This window comes from Anser anser (genome assembly GCF_964211835.1).
Source record: "Anser anser genome assembly, chromosome: 1".
NCBI classification, from domain to species: domain Eukaryota; kingdom Metazoa; phylum Chordata; class Aves; order Anseriformes; family Anatidae; genus Anser; species Anser anser.
The window spans coordinates 193348972-193370912 of record NC_139720.1 but is presented as its reverse complement, the minus strand read 5'-3'; the positions used below and the strand labels follow the sequence as shown (position 1 = coordinate 193370912).

Here is a 21941-nt window from a genome sequence, read left to right as displayed (position 1 = left end):
GATGGGAACCTTCTAGAGACAGTACCTGGTAAGCTGAAAAGATTTGTTTTCCAGTTCAGTTCTTCAGGTGAAATGGAAGTTGGCTTTTACTCCCCGCAGCAGAGATTCTAAGTGAGTCAATCCTTTCAGCAGGGAATCACTGCTTTCTTTTTGGGCTAGTTTCTCATTTCACTCAATTGCAAAGACACCATATTTGAAGGTGAAATACTTACCTTTTCGAAACATAGCAGAGGAAAGAGCCAGAGGGGCAGGTACACCTCTTTGTGGCTGTCCTGGCACAGCTGCCACTGCTGTGAAAGTGATGATGTTGAATTTTATGTTATCTACTGACTCTGTTACGCTAAAAATCGTCTTAATGTACCCAGAAATTCTATGCCAAACACTACAAAGAGAGATGAGATTTGGATCATGTGTTTGTAGCTCAAACCCATCACTAACATTACAAAGCAAACCCCTTGAAAATTCTGCCTTAAAGTAGAAATTACCCTTTCAAAGAACACATATTGCAGTTTAGATTTTGATTCAGATTTTTAATAAATTGTGCCAGTAGAAGCTTTCAAAGGCAATGATATATCAATAAATAACAGTTAAATTGAGTTCCTGAGAAAGAACCTACCACATGAAAGAATGTCAGATAGATGTAAATAACAAAAAATGGCATTACTATATAAAAAAGCAGTAATACTGAATCTTACATGAACTGTCACAACACAAGCACTGCATACCTCAAAACATTCCTTTCATACAAATGTAAACAAATACACAATCATTTTTGTTTAGTTTAGGCTGATGAATTTATATGTTGTTGCTTAGATATCTAAACACTGGATAGGATATGCTAAAACATTAAGGAATAATATGTGGAATAATATACGGAAAAAATAATGAAGTTCCAGATTTAAAAATAAAATAAAGCAAAAACACCTTAAAGGAGTGTTTTCCTCAAATGTTATTACGTCAATCACTTTAAATAGGACTGTTACACTAATCTGAATTAAGGATTTTTGTGTGTGTTTACTTAGTTATATATAATATATATGCAAATATGTATGGCTTAATTACTTTAGTATTCTGATATCACCTTGAATAAGTCTCACTTATACATATAAGAAAAATGCTTATTTTAACATAGTTAAGAATTGATATTTCAAAGTATGCTTATAATCTGACAGAAATGAAGGACTGTTGTGCTCCACCACAGCAACATTTTCATCTGAAGACAACAGGACAGAATGACCTATGAACAACGCCAACGTTCTCAGACGTCAGTGCCTGTAACGTTAGGATCCTAAATGGATACACAGACAGTCGTGCAGAGATCCGATGTCTGGAAAAGCCATGTCCCTCCAGATTCCACAGAAATCAGAGGGGCTGCACGTACTCACCACATCAGCCTCATCTCGTTTAGGATCTCGGTGTGTTGCAGGAGCACAGCTCGAGACATTCTGGTTTGAAGACACTGAGCTACTTGTTAGTACTGGTGCTCTGCGTTACTGACAGCGTTAAACGACGAACACTGTGCTGCATGCTATGTGAATGAGCCAGGTCTAGACTGTTGTCACGAATCAGCTTTGTAGTAATGGTCTTGGCTATTGATCCTTCGTGGGGAAACGTGTGTGCCAACGATCAACGGTTACTAAAACGATCCACTACATCAGACCACAAAATCACTATTGTTATAATCTTTGCAAATCTGTTTTACAAAATTAATATTGGATACAATCATAAGAGGAAACCATCCACACGATACATTATGAACACATGGTTTAAAATGGTCTAATTTTAGACCCTCAGTAAAAATGGATCCACAGGACCTGCCTGTGAATGGCAAGAAAAGGCCATTTCAAATAGAAAAAACACTGCTCATGCAACATTCTTCACACACTAGACAAAGAAATCACACCCATATAGTCACTTGCTCACACTTTCTATTACACTCCAATAAGCAGAAGGAAATAAAGCAGCTTTAAGGTTATGTCACAATTTTGAAATGTGGAAAATACATATAACAAACAAAAATTATGGTGCGAATACAATGGCATCAGTAAATTTAGAAAATTAGAGAGTGGAGGTGGTTTTTTTTTTCTTCCTTTTTTTCTTTTTTTTTCTTTCTTACATTATTGCACAGAGACCTTTCATCACATGTTCTTCAGCTTTATGCATTTTCCTAAATGTGAAATAAGTGCTATGGATAAAATAAAAATGTAGAAAAGAAGAACAGCAGCATGATTTGTCAAAGTTAATCCCTATAATTTAGTAGGAAAAGAAACCCCTGCTATAAACAAAATATAAGTGCTCTTTATTCATTTAAAAAATAACGCTGACAGTTGCAGAAGTCTGTAAATGTTTATCTGAGTAGGGGGAAGCTGACCTCAAACAAAAATAGGCCTAGAAATGATAGACTTCTGGCCTTGTAGATTTTGGTGAAGACCAGGATTTCAAGTGTAATTATCAACAAAGTTATTTACAGTAAAACTGACCTGAACTTTCAAGAGTGCCATTTTTGGGACCTGGCCCTGCAAGTTTCTGACTCCACAGGATGACTTCAGTCTCAGCCGAAGTTACACCTGACCAAGCACTGCAGGATCAACTCCTAAAGGATCAGTTAAGGGCCCTACTGGATTTGAGATTAGTCTTATCTGGAGCACTCTATACAATAATTTACACATATACAGGCTGACAAGCTCCAGTCTGATCCACCACATCTTTGTCTTCTACATCGGACTTCTCAGACTGGCCAACTTCCATTCCAGAAGGTTTGGGATACCTGAACGGATACCCGTTGTCATCGAAGAACCTTCGGAAAGTAAACTCGTAAAAGGCATGCTCTGTGTGCTTGCTGTTGGAAGAGGCTAATGGATCCCATGTCCTGGTGCTGTCACCACTAGCATCATTCCAAGGACTTTCTTCTTCAACTGGATCAAAATTTGAAGTGTCCATTGGATGGCTGATCTTTGGAACGTAGGGAGCTGGCTGCCTGCGGATATCGGTAGAGAAGTCCATAGAGTGAAAGAAAGAATGGGCTTTAATATCATCTGCTCCGTTTCTTCCGAGCCTGTCCTCAGCAGCACAGCAGAGCTTTGTGATGAGATCAGTTGCCTCGGGGCTTAGCTTGATCTGTGAGGGAATGTGCAGTGTGCTTTCCCAGTTTATCACCTGAAGATGAGAAAGGTATTAAATGACTTCTAATCCTGGAAACAGGATCCTTCTGATCCTTCTGTCAACGCTAACTGTACAGAAGTATACACGTAGCTAGTCCAGCCACATTCTGTATAGTTACTTCAGAGGTTCAAGAGCCCAGTGATGGGATTGCATCAGCTGTTAATAGGTTTCTTTAATGATTCAAGAAAGATTGCCAGAGAGCAGATAGAAGCAATTACATTTTAAAAAAGACGTATTTCCTCTTGAAAGCTCCTGTTGCCAGATTTGAGAACACATTGTTTATACATGACTTAACAGAATGAATTCAAGGAGTTGCTTCATTTAGCCTCCAAAATGTAAAAATAGCGAAGTGATTATGAGATGCATTCTTTCTAATAAATACTACTTACTGCTTGGCTTTAAAACACGTTGCCAACTGAAATTATCATCGGTGTATCAGCTTACTCAAATCTGATATGCACCCTAAAAAATTTATATGGATGAACTTGGGCTTCAGAAACCAAAACTGTGCTGAGGAGATTCATAAAGCTGGTAACTATATCTATGAGGGCTGGACAAGTCAATTCTGGTCTGATATTCACAATCTTCACTGATTGGAAAAGGGTTTGTCCCTGGTGTAAAGCTATTTAAAATCACGATTTTGTAATCACTGCTCCTTTCTCTAGTAAAACCAGAGGGGATGGGTCTGTACAGAGAAGAGGAGGAAAAGGAAAAGATTAACGTTTTGCTACTACAGATCGGAATTTTGTTTCAACTTACCTTCAGTTGGGTTTCTGTGGGTGTAGGAGCCAGGAAAGGAGGCTGTCCCACTAACATCTCAAAGAGGATGACACCAACACTCCACCAGTCACAGAGCTGAGTGTATCCTGAAAGGCAAGTCCAAAGGTTGTCCTCCATCAACCAAGGAGAATATGCATAGAGCTACTATTTCTTCTTGCAATTAAGCATCAAAACATACAGCACAAATTTCTGTCTTTTCTCAAACAACTGACCTAAAACCAAAGGACTCCCAATCCACCTTCACCACCAAGTTGCTTCTGCTTGCTGATCTAAATTCTGCTGCTGTCAGTGAAGATCTAATAGTGTTGTCTGGGAATCATTTTGAATAAATTTGATTCTCAATAATAGTGTGTGGGGAAATCACATAATTAGACCAAATGAAGTTTTTTTTCATACCCCATCCCACAGCTACATCCCTACACAGCACACACTGGTCCTCAAAGGAGAAAAAAAAGGCTTAGTGATTGATGTCCTCCCCTTGGTTCAGTGGAGGTGACACCTCGGGTTGGAAAAGATGCTGAAAAGATACAGCCTATTTCTAGAGACATAAGAAAGATACGGATAACTTTCTGAGCAAGTTCCAAGCAGTGGAACAATTTCAATCATTTAATTACTCAGATAAAACAAATGAGGTATATGTTTGAGATTTCTGAAAGGAATGAAGGACTTAAAACACTGAGTTCTATGCAGATTTGTGCCATCAGATGATGTAGGATTTAATCCAAAAATCTCTTGAATTGAGAAAGAGTTGAGATTAGGTCTAGGATCAGGCTTGCAGACAAATTTGAACAACTAATCTCACTACAGTGACTGTGTCTGTATTTCATGGATAGCTACCAAATGTTGTCTACATTCCTGAAGCGGAGCTTTTGAATGCAGTGTGCCCAGCGTAATCTGTACAAGACTTTTTGCTGTATTTCCCTGAGATTCTGTATGGGAATCTGGTGAATGCTTCCACAAGTTTCTAACAGCCTTATTTAAGTGACCAATCTGAGTCACTCAGAACCATCAGTTGGCTACTTGCTGGTCTATGCAAGCCTGCTAGTGGCCACAGTCATCCTCATAGTGGCCATAAGCACAGATAATCTTCTCTGTACTTTAGAAACAGTAGCTGCCAACACCATCTGACATATTTATTAGCAGTCTCATCAAAGGCTTCCGAGTGAAGAGACAAAGCACGACAACCTTCAATGTCCGCAATATGAAGCTCATCATTGGAGCATGTACAGAAAGCTGCTCCTTAATCTGAGCTGAGTGTCTGTGGACTTCAGAACGTCAAGCTTCCAAAGCAGCAAACTTTTGAAGGAAAAAAAAATGAAGTATTTCAAAACATTGGTGCTCATTTAAACAGTAGAAAATCCAGGTTATCTACCTTTACGAAGCAGGACTTCAGGAGCAATGTAATTAGGGGTTCCAACTAACGAGTGAGCTAGGCATCTCTGATGTTGCTTCTTAGCTCTTTGTTCCAATGTCTTCAGCCTATCTCCACATCTACAGTTGGACACATCATCCCAAAGATCACTGGGCTCCATGCTGTCTTGTCTGATATGGCTCCCTTTGAAGTGGGAGAGAAAGTTTACATTTAGACTCATAAAACACAACCCTCAAAAAGGAAAGAATTTATTTAGATCTAGTTTTGCCGTCTTCCTCTGTCACTAAAGAACAGCACTTAAGCTTTAAACCTAAGGCAATTACTTCTGCCCTCTTCTTCACAACTGATTTTCCTTAACCAGCAGAGTGTCTCTGTCTCAGTGCAGGGAAGCACGCAGCCATATGGGAGATACAGAATAATGGAGTATATTTAGATTAGCTACGGCAATTGTGTATTACCTTTCACTGATAGACTCCAATACCCCTCAATGGCAAGCACAGAAGGTGCCTGGATTACTTTAAATCTGGGATTAATTTCTTTCACCATCAGAGCCCCTCTGAACAAGAATGAACTGAAGAAGTACAGCTACTGCTACGGTCAGCCAGACTACTGACAGGGATTTGAACAGTACTGGAAACAAAAGACTAGAAACAAACTAATTGCCAGAGACAAACACACCGTAATTCACCTGACATTTCTGCCAAGAGGTAACTACTTCAGGATAAACAGAGCAAATGAAGCCTAATACCTTTCTGGTAGTATTTTGAATTGTGAGTCCACCTGAATCCCGTACAGAGTCCGAAGTCTGTCAGTTTGATATGCCCATCGAGGTCTATCAGAATGTTGTCAGGCTTGATGTCTCTATGAATAAATCCCATTTTGTGCACGCTCTCGATAGCCAAAGTGAGCTCTGCAATATAAAACCTGGCCAGACGCTCCGGGAAGACCTCCATCCGAATCAGTAGACTCATCATATCCCCACCAGGGATGTAGTCCATCACAAAGTACAAGTTCTCTTTATCTTGGAAGGAATAATAGAGTTTAACCACCCACTCATTGTCTGCCTCAGCAAGTATGTCCCTTTCTGCCTTGACATGAGCCACCTGGTTCCGGTTCAGGACATCTTTCTTTCGCAGAGTTTTCATGGCATAAAGGGCATGGGTATCCACTTTGCAGGCCAGACACACTTCTCCAAACGCACCAATACCCAGAGTCTTGATTTTCACAAACATAGATTTGTCCATTTTGGCCCTTTTAAGTCTGTTGTAGTTGGACTCCTTCTGGTAGAGAATTTTCCTCATTTGTTCCTGTTCTGCTTCACAAAGGCCTGCCTAGATAAGAGAAAGCAAACCACGAGAGCTAGTGAGGTTATATTCATAGCAACAGAACAATGAACCAGCATTCCCAAGACACGTCTCAGAAAAATTAACCAAGAACGAGAAAAGAGATACTCATGAGAGAGATAATCTCTTGTCTGTCTGCCAAGGTATTTCTGAAATACTTGCAAGTTCATTTGCCCTACCAGGTTACCTGCATTGTCTCTAAGATTGCCCTTTCTCTCTCATTCTGCTGAGCTAGGAGGCATGGGGCAATGCTGTCAGGGGAAAAGAACAGAACAAACCTGGGTTCGGTTTATACCTTTCAACTGTGCACTTTGCCACCGCACTCCACCATACATATGCACAATGCAGCACAAATTAAACTGATATCCAGATGAAGCAGCCCACTTTGTTCATTAATGGTTCTCCAGAGGAACTCACACGATCCTATCTACCAGTGCTGGTTGATTGTTGCTTTTTGCATGGTAATTAAGAAGCTGGTTTTGACCTACACATTCCCTAGTGCTTTGTGAACCCTCTTCTTTGGAAAATTTTTTTTCTTCTACCATGTACAGCTTCCACTCGCAAGCTTTGTAGATCTCTCCCCTCTTCCTTCACAAGATATACACATATAACCCTCAGCTCTGGCCTCCCTCCAGCTACTGCAGCCTAGACCCTGGTTCTGTTCCCCCCACCCCCCCCTTAATTTACTGTTTCCCCTCTGAACCTAAGCTGTAACAGATCTGGCTTGTCCAGCCACCTCCTACCCCCAGAGAGCCTCTGAGCAATTGCAGGTAACATTTCACATGGCTGCAAGGAGATACCTTGTGGAAAAGGGGGGAATAAGAAGTATGCAGCCAGGCTTTCCCCACCCTTCAAGACAGAGCCTGCACACTTCTGTCTTCAGTGCCCATCCCCTCTCCTGAGGGCCACTGGTGGCCTCCACCAACAGAAGCCCCTGGGCTGCTCTAGCAGCCCCCTTCTTTATGAATAACCTGGTTCCAGAATCCTGAATTAAGGGACATCAACGGAAGCATTTGGAGAGGAAGATTAGTGCCTGATGAGAAGGGGCAGTGGGGAAGACGGTGGATGGAGCTGAAGCTGACTGATTAGCAGGCTAAAGACCCAAGCATTCACCCGCAAGGCTGCTGCTTTGATTGAATTTTTCATTTCACACCTGTAGTCTAGGCCTTTGAAGATGAATGTGGGCAGCCAGACTGCACAGCAAAATCCACATGGTACAAAAATGAAATCTGTATGAATAAAGGATGGAGGAGGTCTGAAGAAACTTGCACAACAGGTAGGATGAATTTTCAGACTGAAGGCAAAAGCCAAATCAAAACTAATAATACTGTTTTTATTATAGATCGGGGTACTCTCCTTACATTTTAAAAGAAGCGTTTATTGTTTTAAGGTAAAATAATTAGTGTGCTGTGTTCTTGGTTAATTCTAGAATAATGCAATATTCAGATAGCCAAAATCTCCTGAGTTCGCAGTGCATTCCTGCAGCCAGTGATGAGGTTGCTAGGGGAAGGAGCTGTTTGTGTTTATCGTTGAACTATCTGAGTTATGAAGAGAAGGAGAGCTGAAGAGCCAGAAAAGAGAAGAACTAATGCAATTAGCTGCTGGTTTCCTTCTCTGGAGATCATCAATCTCAGGAACACATTCATTAAATCCAAGCAGTGCAACATCATCTATACTTGTGGTGAGGTCAAACTATTAACTGTCACTAAAATATATTGACCTTTCAAGAGATTTTAGAGACACGTTCATTTTATCTTAACCTCAGCAAATGAATTGCCGGGTTTTCTAGAGCAACATGAGCATCAAATTAATCAGCTCTGGAAACTGACTGTGCTAGGGAAGATCAGGTAGTTAATTAGCCATTATGCATTAATAACAGCTTTCCTTAGAGCTTATCCTTAAATACAAAAGTAGACTAGTCATATTCTAGTCATGCCTGAGAAAAATAAAAAAAAAAATAATAAAAAAAATCCACATTTAAAGATTTAAACCAGAACTGTCAGAGCAACCATTAGAACTTGGCAGCTTTGTTTTAAACAGCCCTATCAGGGAATCAGCTTGGGCTTGAGTGCTACCATTAGGCATAAAAGCAGCTCTTGCTCAAAGTGCATCTCTCTGAGACCTGTTTCTAGAACAAGTTCCAGCAAGGGTCCCAAGACCGTTTAAAGCTGGCCAAGACATGATTACTTGCATGATATTATTACTAGCATGTGTTCAACAGACAACTTTTAGTCAAGTATTCATCTGAAAATATGGCATAGTAAATCTACTGCCAAGTTAAACTGTGCTTTGGTGAATAAGCAGTTGCTATCATGGAATAGGTAGGAAGAGCTGGAGCAAAGAGAAAACCTTTTCCAGAGTTTTGCAAGAGCTGGATATTGCCAGTGTTATCTTGGCCTCAAATCTGGCTTCTGCGTTCTTTCCTAAGCAAACCTAATACTTTCCTACTAAGGGTGTTTTTGCTTCATTTTACTTTTCTGGTATGAAGGTATATTATTTCTTCTCTCAGGTTTTTCAAACAGCCTCCCACATGTGCATCCAGGCTTCTCAGTGAAATAGTCTGGTACAGGGAGGTATTGAATACCTTTATACATTTTGGAGTGAGAGTAATAATTTGACCTCATTAGATTTACTATTTAAAAAAAAGAAGAATTACTTTAGCCATTTCTTGCTCCAGCTGCAGTCTTCTGTTAATTTTCTGCTGGTAGGTCTTTATGACATTTTCTACGTGCTGCTCCATGTAGAACTTGAAGGCAAACGGTGAGTAGCTCTTGATTCGGGATTCCCGCTTTTCCTCATCCTTGCCGTTTTTTCTCACGGGCACCGGAGACGTCTGGATCTGCTTTTTATCCTTGCTGGGTTTCTCAGCTTTAGCGTTCTTGCTGCTTTTGTCATTTCGCTCGCTGTTCTCCTCGGCCTTATTGCATGGTGGGTTGGGGACTACGCGGAGGGTCTGCTCTACACCCATGCACAAGCAGTTGATATCAAACTGCTCGGAGCTACTGGGAAGCAACAAATGCTTGGGATACGGTGGTGGCGGGCACCGCAGCTCCTGGTTAGCGTATTCCACTTCCAGCTGATAGGCGTTGGGTGCTCCAACAGTTGGCACGTGCTGCTCCATGATCTCTAAGCCATCCACAGCCGGTGCCTGTGCAGGTAACCAGCCAGGATGGGAAGGTCCCACCGCCGTCTGAGGCTCGGGTCTCATCACTCGCATGCTCTTCACTGGCTGGAGGATGTGAGCAGAGGTGACCGCTGTGATTGTATTTGGAGATGTAATCGAAGGATCGGGTTTTCCTGGAGGAACCTGTCTTATCGACACGGTCACCTGGGGCTGCTGCTGATGGTTGTTGAAGGAGTTTGTTCTGCTCGGCACTGTGGCATCTGGTCTGAAGGATACGTGTTGCCGTGGAGATGTTTCTATTCCTGGGTTTTGTAAAGAATCTCGCCGTGACGGCGTTGCTGCCTGCCACTGCTGAACTTGAGGATTGTTCATGTCGTAGAGATCCATGTTTAGGCTATTTCTAGATGGAGTTAGCAGATTTTGCGGTGGACTGTCTGAAAAATCATTAGCAAATGCTGGACCTCTGGATATCACGTGCATTTGATGAGAGGAAGGACTTGCCTGTTTGTGATGAGAATGGGATATATACAGGCTTGCCGGTGCCTGCTGAAATGCATGACCAGAGTTATTTTGAACAACCGCCCCTTTATTCGGGAGGTTGGCGTATCCTCCCTCCTGCTGCATCTTGTTTTGGAAGGAAGGACTCCGCTGAACACCATACCCCATGGCTTCCCCCTGCACCATCATGTGCTGCCTACTGTAGTGTTGGCTGTTGGAGCCATGGGAGGCCTGCAGCTGCAAGGCTGGGCTGCTGTGATTAGCCACGGGATAATTAATGACAGAAGACTCGATATTTGCAGGGTATGTTTTCTGCTGATGGCTTGTTGGTGTGCTGTGCGTGCCTACTCCGGAGGGCCGCTGTACGGGAGCGTTCATAGCCGTAGGCTGCGAAGCTGAGATTAAATAGTCCATGTATGGCCTCGGAACTTCAGTTAGCATATTTGTACCTTCTGCTCCAAAGCCTGTCCCTTCATAGGCTGCATTACCGATCTGATGGTAGGACGGAAAAGATTCATTTGATCCTTCGAAGCTTGGCCTGCGGGTTACGTTATTTGGCACAATACCCTTTCCTTTGTAAAAAGAACACAGAAGAATGTTAGGAAACAATTCAGGTGAACCAATTACTTTGCATTACTCATCCATCCATCCTTACACACACAAAGCCTAGAATATGTGTTACAAAAGAAATAATCTAAAACCTAAATTAAGCACTCTGGACATTTGAAGTGATAGGTGCCAAGTATTGCTACTGATAACGAGCTACTGGCCCAAAATACTGCTCATGCCAGGAATCATCAGGGAGTTCTACCAAATCATGAAAATAGAAGCACAAATTCCTGTACTGTGAAGTCATCATATTACGCTTCAGCCTGTATTTTTTAAAGCCGGACCGGTGTTACCAGTCATTACTCACAGACAGGAGGAGGAAGCAACAGAGCAGGGGTTAAGTACAGCACCAACAGGAGAAAAAAAGCTCCCTGAACGACTGTCAGTACAACTTTAAGACAACATTACTATAATCAATTAGTCTACCTCTTCTGCACAGTGCGCTCACTGCTCACGCTGGGGATCTGCTTGCATCTTGGTCCCATCGTTCTGAAAACCCTTGCTTCCTTTCATTTACAACGATGGCATCATGCAGCTTACCCTGTCTTTTTCCCAGCGTGCTGGGCACAGAGTGTCCCCTCCTATGACTTATCTGCCTCCCGTTGGGAAGCTTGAAGAATATGCAGGGACAAGATAGCAGCATTCCTACGCTGGATGTGCTAAGGGTACTTTTCGTCAGTTCTTTGATCTACGTACAAATTGCAGGTGTAGAAAGCACTGGCTGTGCTAAACAGACAGGGAGACACTCTGTGCTGCCCCTGTGCTGTTCCCCCCTCTGGTTCTTCAGCTTTCACGAATCACAGGACTTGACCCACGTACACCTAAACAACTTCCTTTTAAAACCTTCACAAGGCCCTCAAGACGAGAACTTGAACGCTGAACTGCAAGCATTTCCAGCTATTTCCACTACAGCACGTCCCTGCATACTTACAAGCCCTACTATATACATGGTCACAGGAGCACACACTTCATTAAGACAGGTCTCTGCACCGTTTCTGCACGCTGAAGAAGCTGTCCCCATGCTAAATGACACTTTCACAAACAATGCAATGTTTTGAAATGGAATCAGCCTGGACAAATTATCAATGTTCTTTCAGGCGAAATCTTGAAAGAACAACAATTTCTTAACCGGCAGCAATTTTTCCTATGATAACATAAGGCCATTGTTATCAAGGCTGTACCTATAACTGCTCCCTGGAAGCTGATCTGTTGAGACACAAAGAGGTGCACTGATAAGGCTGTGGCAATGCAAAGCATCCCAAGAAGTGGCTGCTCTGGTCTGGACATGGGAGACAGCCGTATCACCCATTTGTCATCCCTGTCAATAGGATTCACACTGAGCCTCAGGATAAACTGACTTTGTCAGAGCTATGAAGGAAAGCAGCAGCAATGTCTGCCCTTGTCTGGGACACATACTTCAGCTGTGCAAGGTATCTTACTGATGTCAAGAGAGGTCTGACCTTCGCCTCCTGGATTTGTGTACCAGCAAGTCTGCCCTAGTCTGTTTGAGGAATATTTGGAACTGTGAAGATACCAACCATGGTATAGAATCATAGGATCATTCAGGTGGGAGAAGACCTCTAAGATCATCTAGTCCAACCTTTAACCTAGTACTGACAAGTCCGCCACTAAACTATGCTACTGAGTTCTACACCTGCACGTTTCTTGAAGACCTCCAGGGATGGTGACTCAACCACTTCCTTGGGCAGCCTATTCCAATACCCCACAACCCTGCCGGTAAATAAATTTCTCCTAATATCCAACCTAAACCTCCCCTGGCATAACCTGAGGCCATTTCCATTTTCTTATCACTTGGTGTTAGGAGAAGAGCCCAATCCCCATTATGCCACATCCTCCTTTAAGGTAACTGTAGATATTTAGGTAACTACAATTTTGGATATATTAGACAGATCTAATTTTAGATATTAAGGTAACTGTACCTCCTTTAAGGTAATAGTTGCAGATGATCCCACCCCCCTTCCTGTTCAACACAACTCTTGCAACTATCTCTTGCCTGTGAAGCATTTTAGATCAGAGTGTATTCTGTAAGATTCATCAACTATACCCATCAGATAAACGGGTTTTATACAGAGTCTCTGTCCAACTGTAATATCTGGTAAGTTTTATTTAAGTCTTGCCAGCATGCTAAAACTCGTTAGCTTTAAAGTTAAAACAGGACTAAAATGAGTAATTTGAAAACCTACTTCCACAGGTCAATATATGGAATTCAAAAGCATGTTTTAAATTCGCAAACTGCAAATGAAAAGTTAGCAGATAGCATTATATGCTTCCAAATCAAGTGCAGGAGACCTGTGCTATCCTAGCACGAACAATACAACACCTAACAAATTAACATGACTCTACTGCACCTCAAGCAAGCAAACATTAATTGCTTGATGTTTATGTTTTATGTACCCTAAAAATAAATGCAGATTTTTAAGTACTCAAAACAGTTGTATGCATTGGAATATTAAGAAAGCAAAAACAAACACAAACAAAATATAACTGAACAATTAAAGCTTCTGCCTGGAAAGATTTTTCAACCCTTTCAAAGGAAATGTCTCTTCTTTAGGACTGGGTGTGTTCTTTCACTTACTTAAAGGAATAAAACCTTTATAATATAAAGCAAAATATAGTTGACAAATTCTGTTACTTTAACTCCTCCTTAAAGCCCCGTTGAGGCCACATTTGTGCATGTATTACAGAAAAACTCTGCAAATACCAAACCTGGCCAGTACTGCTACTTCTCTCAGGTGGACATCCTGCAGGGTAAAACTCTAGGAAACGACTAAGGCTGGTAGAAAGAGCAGCTGAGCATGTCCAACAGAACATGCTCATGACAGCAGCTCCCCAACACACCCAACCCTTCTCCCACTAACCCCTCTGCAGCACATAACGCTACCGAGTAACTGTGCAGGCTCAGCCAGCCAGAGGGCAGTTATTTGCTTGGCCATCTTCTGAAACTGAATGAAAAGTAACAAGCTATCTGAGCTAGAATGTATCCCCATTACCGATCAAAAGCTTTCTAACATGCCACAAGCCCTAACATCTGAATGGAAACAACCCTCAGAGGCCTTCTGTCTGCTGCGGTCTGATATTTGTGATCAGGCAAATGCGGAGCCCAAATCCTCCCGTTTAATTTACGTGAAACAGAGCTGTAGACTAGCAAGGATGAGTGGACAGCTTCTGCCATCTTGGCCTGAGGTGTTTCCACAGTGTACTTACACGGATGTTAACGTGAATGAGCTCCTGGGAAGTGACCTATCTCACAACTCACAGCCATTACCTACGTACAAGCTTTTACCTTGTGGTGAATTTGGGACAGTTGAGATGACTTGCACTGACGGATAACTAGCTTTGAGTTAGTAAGGTGGAGAACAAGCTGCACGTGGACAACTGCTGTGATGCAAGTGAGCGGTGTTCAGCTTGCAGGGTAATCTTCATGTAATCGGCCTCCTACGAGACTGCTATGAAACGCTGCTGATCCCCTTCTTCAAGCAAGTCTACTTTGAAAATTGGCTTATTTGCAAAAAAGAACACAACTTAAAGAAAAGTTCGTGCTTACCTGGTGAGGTCTGCTTAATTACGCGCACTATCTGTTCGTTTCTAGGATCCAAGTAGCCCATCTTGCTGATATACTCCAGAGCTGCTTCAATACTCCTGCTACCCGTCTGCTTCAGTGCTCGGACAGCCATCTCCTGCACAAGACAAACAAGAGTTGAATAGCTTTCAGACCAAACCCGAGCACTGCAGGCTACAAAGCAGCAAGCTTTCTTACATTTATAGGAACATTTTGTAACTCCCACCAGATAACAGCTGCCTGAAGCCACATGGACTCGTATTTTGAAAACATCTGTATGCTTTATACAACTCAAAAATTAAAAAAAAACTCCGCCTACCCACATTCTCATAACTCAAGAAGTATCAAACTGAAACCTGTGCTTTAAGAATCCTTAAAATAAACTTGGGTCAGATCCGGGAAAGGCAATGTAAATTGAATTAGGGTGAAACAGAGTGAACTACTCAGCTTTTGGTATTTGAGAGCATCTCAGCCACACCTGCGTGTTTCTGTGCAGCAAGCACAACTTCAAACTTTCTAAATGCCGCAAAATTTTCTCCTGAGCAAATCCTGGCCCCATTTAGGGTCAATGGGGGAAGACTGCAAAAATAATGTGGTGCCAGACACAACGCAAAAACTAAAACCGGTGCAAAAATGAATACTCCAGTTGACCTACTCCATCACAACACTATTAGCGTCCCCTGGTCTACAGCCAGGAATTCACTCTCCTGGAGTTTGTTTATACATTTACTTATGGCTTAGGTATACGGAATAGTTTTCAACAATGACTCGAGCCTCTGGCTGGAAAGTAAAACTCACAAATCCTCCCAAGGCTGCACGGTCTTTTCTGAGATGATGGAGAAATTGAAATTCCAGGGCTTGAATGCTGAATTAGTCTCACCGAACTTCAGCCATCTCAGCTAGATTAACTAGCTTGAAGTAGTTGCTGAGAACCTTGCCATAGTTACTCCAGAAGGCAATTGGTAAAACAGATCTCACAGGAGATAAACCGACCTTTGGTGACGGAAGATCAGAAGACTAACTTGAACTTAGCTCTTAGTTGGCTGAAGTTGGCTGAAATAAATGTCACCATCAAGGACTTGCCTGCAAGTATCCTATCATCTTGCCACTTTTTTTTGCCATTTCTAGGGGAATGCTGTCACTGCAACCTGCCCACGGATGCTGAATCAGATGGAGTTGGTGCCTTCTTGGCTTGCAGATGTGAGGCTGGCTTGGCACAGGCACTCAGCTCTCCCCGGGGCAGAGCACGCAGGTAGCCCCGGCACGCGTTCCCCTTTTCCAGGGCGTCTGGAGCAGAGAACAACTTGGCTTCCGCGAACTGCGCGCGGTGCAACGCGCTGTTAGCAAGAGGGGAGCATCTCAGATGTCACCAACTCACACTTCGCACAGAGCCACGTGCTGGCACTTGGCATTTCGCTCCGCTTAGCTCAGCCCCCTCCCACTCCCCCCAAAACAGCCGTATTTGCTCCATTACTCAGAGGTTCTGCTCGGGGAATAACTACAGCAAGTTTGAATATTTTTCATACAATTTATGACTCATAATTCATAGAAAGGCAATAGTTGGTTTCACATTTCCTATAGCTGAATTATTTCACTGGCATCAACACATTACTAAGGGCAATTTTAAATCAACAAAAACTATTATGTACGAAGGAAAGAATTTCCCACAATGTTTTTTTTTCCCCTTTTTTTTTCCCTCCTTCTTCTGGATACATTTCTAAAGCATTAGCAAATTCGCATCCTAGTGCTCAGCACTCTCATCGTCGAGGGACTCTGGGCTGCTAGCACGCTCTGCCCATTTACACCAGCTGGATCTTGCCTTGGCCCCCAAGACCACGTTCCTAAATCAAACGTGCTCAATGTGCACAACTGAGAGGTCTGTGTGCTGGATTCGATGTTGTCTTCTTTGGTTTTGTCTACAACGGGGTACCAAGAGAATACATGCTTGGTAAACAACTGTCTAAATGATTACTAAGCCAGCCCACACAATGCACTTCTCCCCCTCTTAAGGGCGTTAGTACTACAGAATTCAACGAGCCTAAAAGAGGTTTGCCTTTTATCACCACCATAGTGATGTTATCTCTGAAAACAAACCTTTCCCCTATATTGGCACTACTGTTCTCACCTTTTGCCATTGCTACTGCCAGAACAGCAGCATTGAAATGGCTCCACTCAAAGCTGCACGTCCAGCCTTCAGCAGATGTGATGGGGCTTCAGATGCGAACTCCTGGGGGAACAATGGGAGGGGAAAAGCCCAGGACATCTCAGGGCTGTGTGGTAACCTCAGAGAGCTGGTAAGAGCTCAGGAGCAGCAGATGTGTCACCAACAACCTCACCCCTGCAAGCCCTCGGTGCAGACAGCAGCCCTGGACCCAGCTCTCAGCCTCTTGTCTCCGTGAGCCCGCTCTCAGAAGCATCTCCTCACTGCCCACCCTGTTTGCTTGGCACTTACATTACTGCTGAAAAAACCTAAGCAAGTTTTTATCTGTGGTTCAAAAGAACACCTGTGTTCCCCAAATCCCATAGCTTTGGCCTTTCCTCTCCATAAACAGCATGAGACAAATAACCCTTGTTTGTGACACTGCTTCCCCAAAGCCTTGCATCACCTCTACGAAAAGGGAGAGTGACCAAAAAAAACCACCACCACCGCCTCCAACAACAACAAAAAAAACAACACAGGAATTTATGGAAATCGATATAAAGCCTGGTTTAAGGTAGGGGAAGGAGTGCAGAAGATGGATTAAACAGTGTCAGCAATTACACTCGTGGGAGAGCTGGAGGTTGAGGGCAGAGACTTGAGTCAGATGGAGGGTGTTTGTGAGAAGCAGCAGAATGGGCTCAAGGAGAGAAATCAATGCCAACTTGCAAACTAATCCTGTAGGTGGTAGAAAGAAAGGGGAAACAACAGGACAGACACTGGGCAAGGATGAACGTGCACAGCTGCACTGCCACAGCCAGGGCTGCCTTGATGCTACACCACTCTAAGATGAGTGCATTTTAGAAACGGGAGGAGGAGTAGACCAGAAATGAGGCACGGAAAAAAAAAAAAAAGATCCACTTGGAGCCGTATCCAACGCCAAAACATTCAAGCAGGCACAGGATCAAATCCAGTTCCCACTGAGGTCGACAGAGATTTCCATTAAGCGCAAGGTACTGCATCAGGCCCTCTGTCCCTGCTTGTTTCCTTTTCACCGGGCCAAACGCTGTCAGCCGCAGCGTGGTTGGAGCAGGCTGCCCGCTGGCTGCGTTGGGCTCAGCCCGCGGCCAGCTGTCAGGCTCCAAGCAGAACACAAGCCCCTGGCAGCGCGCACAAACCGCGAGGGAACAGAGCGCTCCCGGCCCCGGCTCATTCTTCGCATTCTGTGTATTCCCCTCGGAGGATTCAAACATCTCTACGCAGGGAGTTCAGGCACCTTTTTGCTTTCAGATCCTGCTAGCTGTCGGTGGAGGAAAAAAAAAAAGTGAAGAAAAAACTACAATGGGAAAGTGTGCTTTTACAAATACCTCTAATTTTATAATTAACGTGACAGCTGCAATATTAAAAATGAGGTTTCAGTGGGCAGCTGTGGTTCTGGACAGATCGGATGGAAAAGCAGCGTCAGGCCAAGAACACCAATGCAGAGACTCTCAGTTTTTTGTGGACTGAGGCAACTCTGCAGGATCCCAGTTTTGTGGGTTTGCAGAGAAAAAGGGGAGAGGGGCTGCTCCCCAGCCAGTGCCTGCAGCAGAGCGCTGCACGGTCGACACGCTCAGCAGTTTCCCCATCCCTGCTCCGGTGGAAGGCAGCTCGCCAAGACGTTTCAAGATGTTGCTAGAAGGAAAGCCACCTTCGAGGCTCAGCTGCTCACCAGGGAGAATCCTTGTTTGATGGTAAACAGCTAGCTGGATGTGTGCACATACAGGCTCCCTCTCGCCCCGGAGGCAACGTGAAAGGCTTTCCCCGTTTTACCCTCCTGCCTGGCTGCTCTCCACCAGCGCTGGCAGCAGCAGGCGTTCTTGCTGTACTCCAGGGTTGTCCAGCAACATTTTTCATTCAGAAAGCTCCCAGTTGCCAAGATGGATTTATCATCCAAGGGAAGATTGCACAAGAGGTTACAATAAGCAAGGACTTTTTCCCAAGAACATTGTGTCTGAAGGAGACAATAGGTCCTCCAAAGATTTGGCAAGGGCAATTAATTGCTAACAACAACAAAAAAATTAATTGCTTGCTTTCCATTCACAACGGAGGATGGGCAACAGATGCAGGAAACAGATACAGGTTCCCTCCGGAAGGGAGAAAACTAAGGCTCATGCCAGAAGAGATGATCCAGAATTGATTACGAACCTTTCAGAGATAGTCCGCCATTGTAGGAAATTTCATTCATGATTTTAAACATGCAAAACCCAAGAAATTCAGGAAACGATGTGTACAATACGCCTCGTTGGGATTACTGCTGCCCCACAGAATAGAGAACTGTGTTTTTTAATATTCCCTAGCTGTAATTATTCTCTAGTCGAACACTTCGTCTACTGTTTTGCTTGACTTCAGGCTGCCAGTACGAGGGGCTCCATTTTGCCCACAAATCCCCATGTGTAACTAAAATCCCAATTAAAATATTCCAGATACATGACTAAAGAGCTGTCCTGAGAATCATTAGAGCTCCTCAGTTTTAAAATACCAAAGAAGCAGGAGGAAAATACCACAGGCAAAGACCTTCTGAGTGCCTGTTTGTTTGACGCAGGATCACTCAGTCCTTTCACAAACCACGTAATCCATTCAGAAACCAAGGGGAACAAACCTCATGGCTAGTTAAGGTTTTTCTGCCCTCTCTGCTCCAGTTAGAAAGCTCTTCCGAAGCTACATTGCTCTGATGGCTACATAGGCTCCTCTTATTATGCACAGTCAGTTAAAGACAATCTAAACTAAAGGCAGAGGGAACTAAACTTCCACAGCTCTGCTGTTATCTACAGGGAGCCCCCTTCATCCTTCGGGCTGCTGTTTGGCCTCCTGGGCTAAACAGCCCACATTCCTTTAGCTTTCTCTTGTAGAACAGGCTCTTCATTCTCCTTATCGCTGCAGTGACCCTCCTCTGTATCAAGGATCGGACTGCAAGGTGGTTTTTGCTAAGAGCGGCACACAGCGCTCTAGGTGAGATGCACAGGGTGGTGAAGTTACCCTTGAGGTAAAGCCATTCTTTGTCTTTGGTGATTTCAGCACAAGAAGTTTGAGCTCAGGGCTTTAATCACAGCTTGTAGATCTTGCTTGCAGGCCTCTGCCCTTTGTGCTCCTGGATTCAAGCAATGAAATATGCTCAAAAGATTCAGCCTAGAGTAGGAAGCAAAAAAGATGCTGGCCAACTAACGCGTCAGTGCTCCTGGGTCCCAGGACAGAAACCCTCGTGTTGCCACCACCACAGACCAGCTCTGGAAGATTACCTTAATCCTCTAAGCCACAGGACACGGCACATTTAGTGTGGCTAATGGAAGGAATGAGGTAAAATTAAACAAAAGTAATTTGGAGATTGAGAAGCATCTTTTGATGATCAAAATAATAGCTGTTCAAAATGTTTCCAGCATCTGTCCAGATTTAAAACAGCTCTGGAAGATTAAAATACAAACAAGACAAATAAAAAAATTTGAAATTTATCAAGTGTTTGTAGTAGTTAGTTCCTGTGTTTTACTAGCCCTACGGCTAATACGCAGCTTTCTTTCAGAACTATTACAGAAAAAGAAAACATAAGACAATCATCATGACACTTCTCCACTGTTTTTTTCCCCAGCTGTTTTTCCTTAAGATCATGACTAACCAAAGCTAGTTAAGTTGTTCCAAATGAAAAAAACCCTGATCTATAGACTTAGCAGCAGGGTACGCTTAAAAAGAACAGTCATCATAACATCCTCAACAACTTAGAAAGGGCAAGAGATAAGATTGTTAAAGTTGAAGAAGGCTAAGTGCTGGGTCCTGCACTTGGGGCACAACAACCCCATGCAGCGCTACAAGCTGGGGAGAGTGGCTGGAAAGCTGTGCAGAGGAAAGGACCCTGGGGGTATTGTTTGATGGCCAGCTGAATGCGTGCCAGCTGTGTGCTCAGGTGGCCAAGAAGGCCAACAGCATCCTGGCTTGTATCAGAAACAGTGTGGCCAGCAAGAGCAGGGAGGTGATCGTCCCCCTGTACTTGACTCTGGTGAGGCCGCACCTCGAGTGCTGTGTTCAGCTTTGGGCCCCTCACTACAAGGAGGACATCGAGGCCCTGGAGAGTGTCCAGAGAAGGGCTATGAAGCTGGTGAAGGGCCTGGAACACAAGTCCTGTGAGAAGCGGCTGAGGGAACTCGGGTTGTTGTGTCTGTGGAAGAGGAGGCTCAGGGGAGACCTCGTTGCTCTCTGCAACTGCCTGAAAGGAAGGTGTGGGGAGCTGGGGGTCGGCCTCTTCTCACAGGTAACTAGTGATAGGACTAGAGGGAATGGCCTCAAGTTGTGCCAGGGGAGGTTCAGGTTGGAAAATAGGAGATATTTCTTCACTGAAAGTGTTGTGAGGCATTGGAACAGGCTGCCTAGGGAAGTGGTTGAGTCACCATCCCTGAAGGGATTCACAAGATGGGTGGGTGTGGTGCTTAGGGACATGGTTTAGTGGAAGATTTGGCAGCGCTAGGTTAACAGTTGCACTTGATAACTGTAGAGGTCTTTTCCAGCCAAAGCGATTCTACTAAAAAACAAAAACATAAAAGGAAAGCAACAAGAGCTGAAGACAGTAACTGGAAAAATGACATAGCTCCCTAGCAGGTGCCTCAAAAGACAGCAACTGCATCCAAATACTTTTTTTTGAACACAGTGCAGCTCACATCAGGTAGGAGCACATGACATTGGCATTTTACCTGCACCACAGGGCTCGCTCCCCCCGCAGCTTCTGGCCACTGGCTGTGTGAGGCCGCCGCCATTTCACGCTGCGGCCCTCACGCTCCGCGAGCTGGGCAAATATGGCTCTTCGTGTGAGCAGGAGAGATACGAGCTTCGGGCTCTAAGCCAGCCCAAGGTCCCCAAGTTAAGACATTTGGAAGCACACCAAGCGTGGCTGCTCAACGTACTTCCAAACAAATGCTTGTAAAACAGAGTATTTATAACAAGGCAGCTCCAGACAAAGAGCGCACATGTAAACACTTCAAGGAGCTCTGCTGAACTATTACAGAGATCCAATCTGTTTCTAGAAAAAACGCACACATACCGTGGTGTCAATTCTCAAATCCTATCAGATTTAATCAGATAGCTCCTGCTAATGTCTCGGAGTGTGTGTTTATGTATAAGCACATGGGCACGTCATATAATGAGTGCATGTATGTGAGTTTGTCAATATTAATCTAACGTCAGGTAAGCCTGGGAGCCCTTTGAAAGGCTTTAAAAGACACTTTAACAGACACTACATGTTCTTTCATGAAGAAAGAAGGGTTTTCTGTCGCCCATCAGACAAGACAAGGAATTTACACTTACATTTAGTACAG

The 21941-nt window shown here is 43.7% G+C and overlaps 1 protein-coding gene across 4 annotated transcripts in view; it reads right to left on the bottom strand.

Moving 5' to 3' along the window:
• Window positions 1–515: 515 nt before the first annotated feature.
• LATS2 (large tumor suppressor kinase 2) overlaps window positions 516–21941 on the bottom strand; it is a 47244-nt gene continuing 25818 nt past the window's right edge. For all 4 annotated transcript variants that reach the window (XM_083833923.1, XM_083833925.1, XM_083833922.1 and 1 more), the window contains exons 3-8: window positions 14454–14586; window positions 9314–10851; window positions 6063–6645; window positions 5315–5497; window positions 3922–4028; window positions 516–3156 (exon numbers count right to left, since the gene is read on the bottom strand). In XM_083833923.1, coding sequence (XP_083690049.1) covers window positions 2662–3156; window positions 3922–4028; window positions 5315–5497; window positions 6063–6645; window positions 9314–10851; window positions 14454–14586 — 3039 coding nt within the window. In that variant the 3' untranslated portion in view covers window positions 516–2661. The remainder of the gene's footprint in view (window positions 3157–3921; window positions 4029–5314; window positions 5498–6062; window positions 6646–9313; window positions 10852–14453; window positions 14587–21941) is intronic.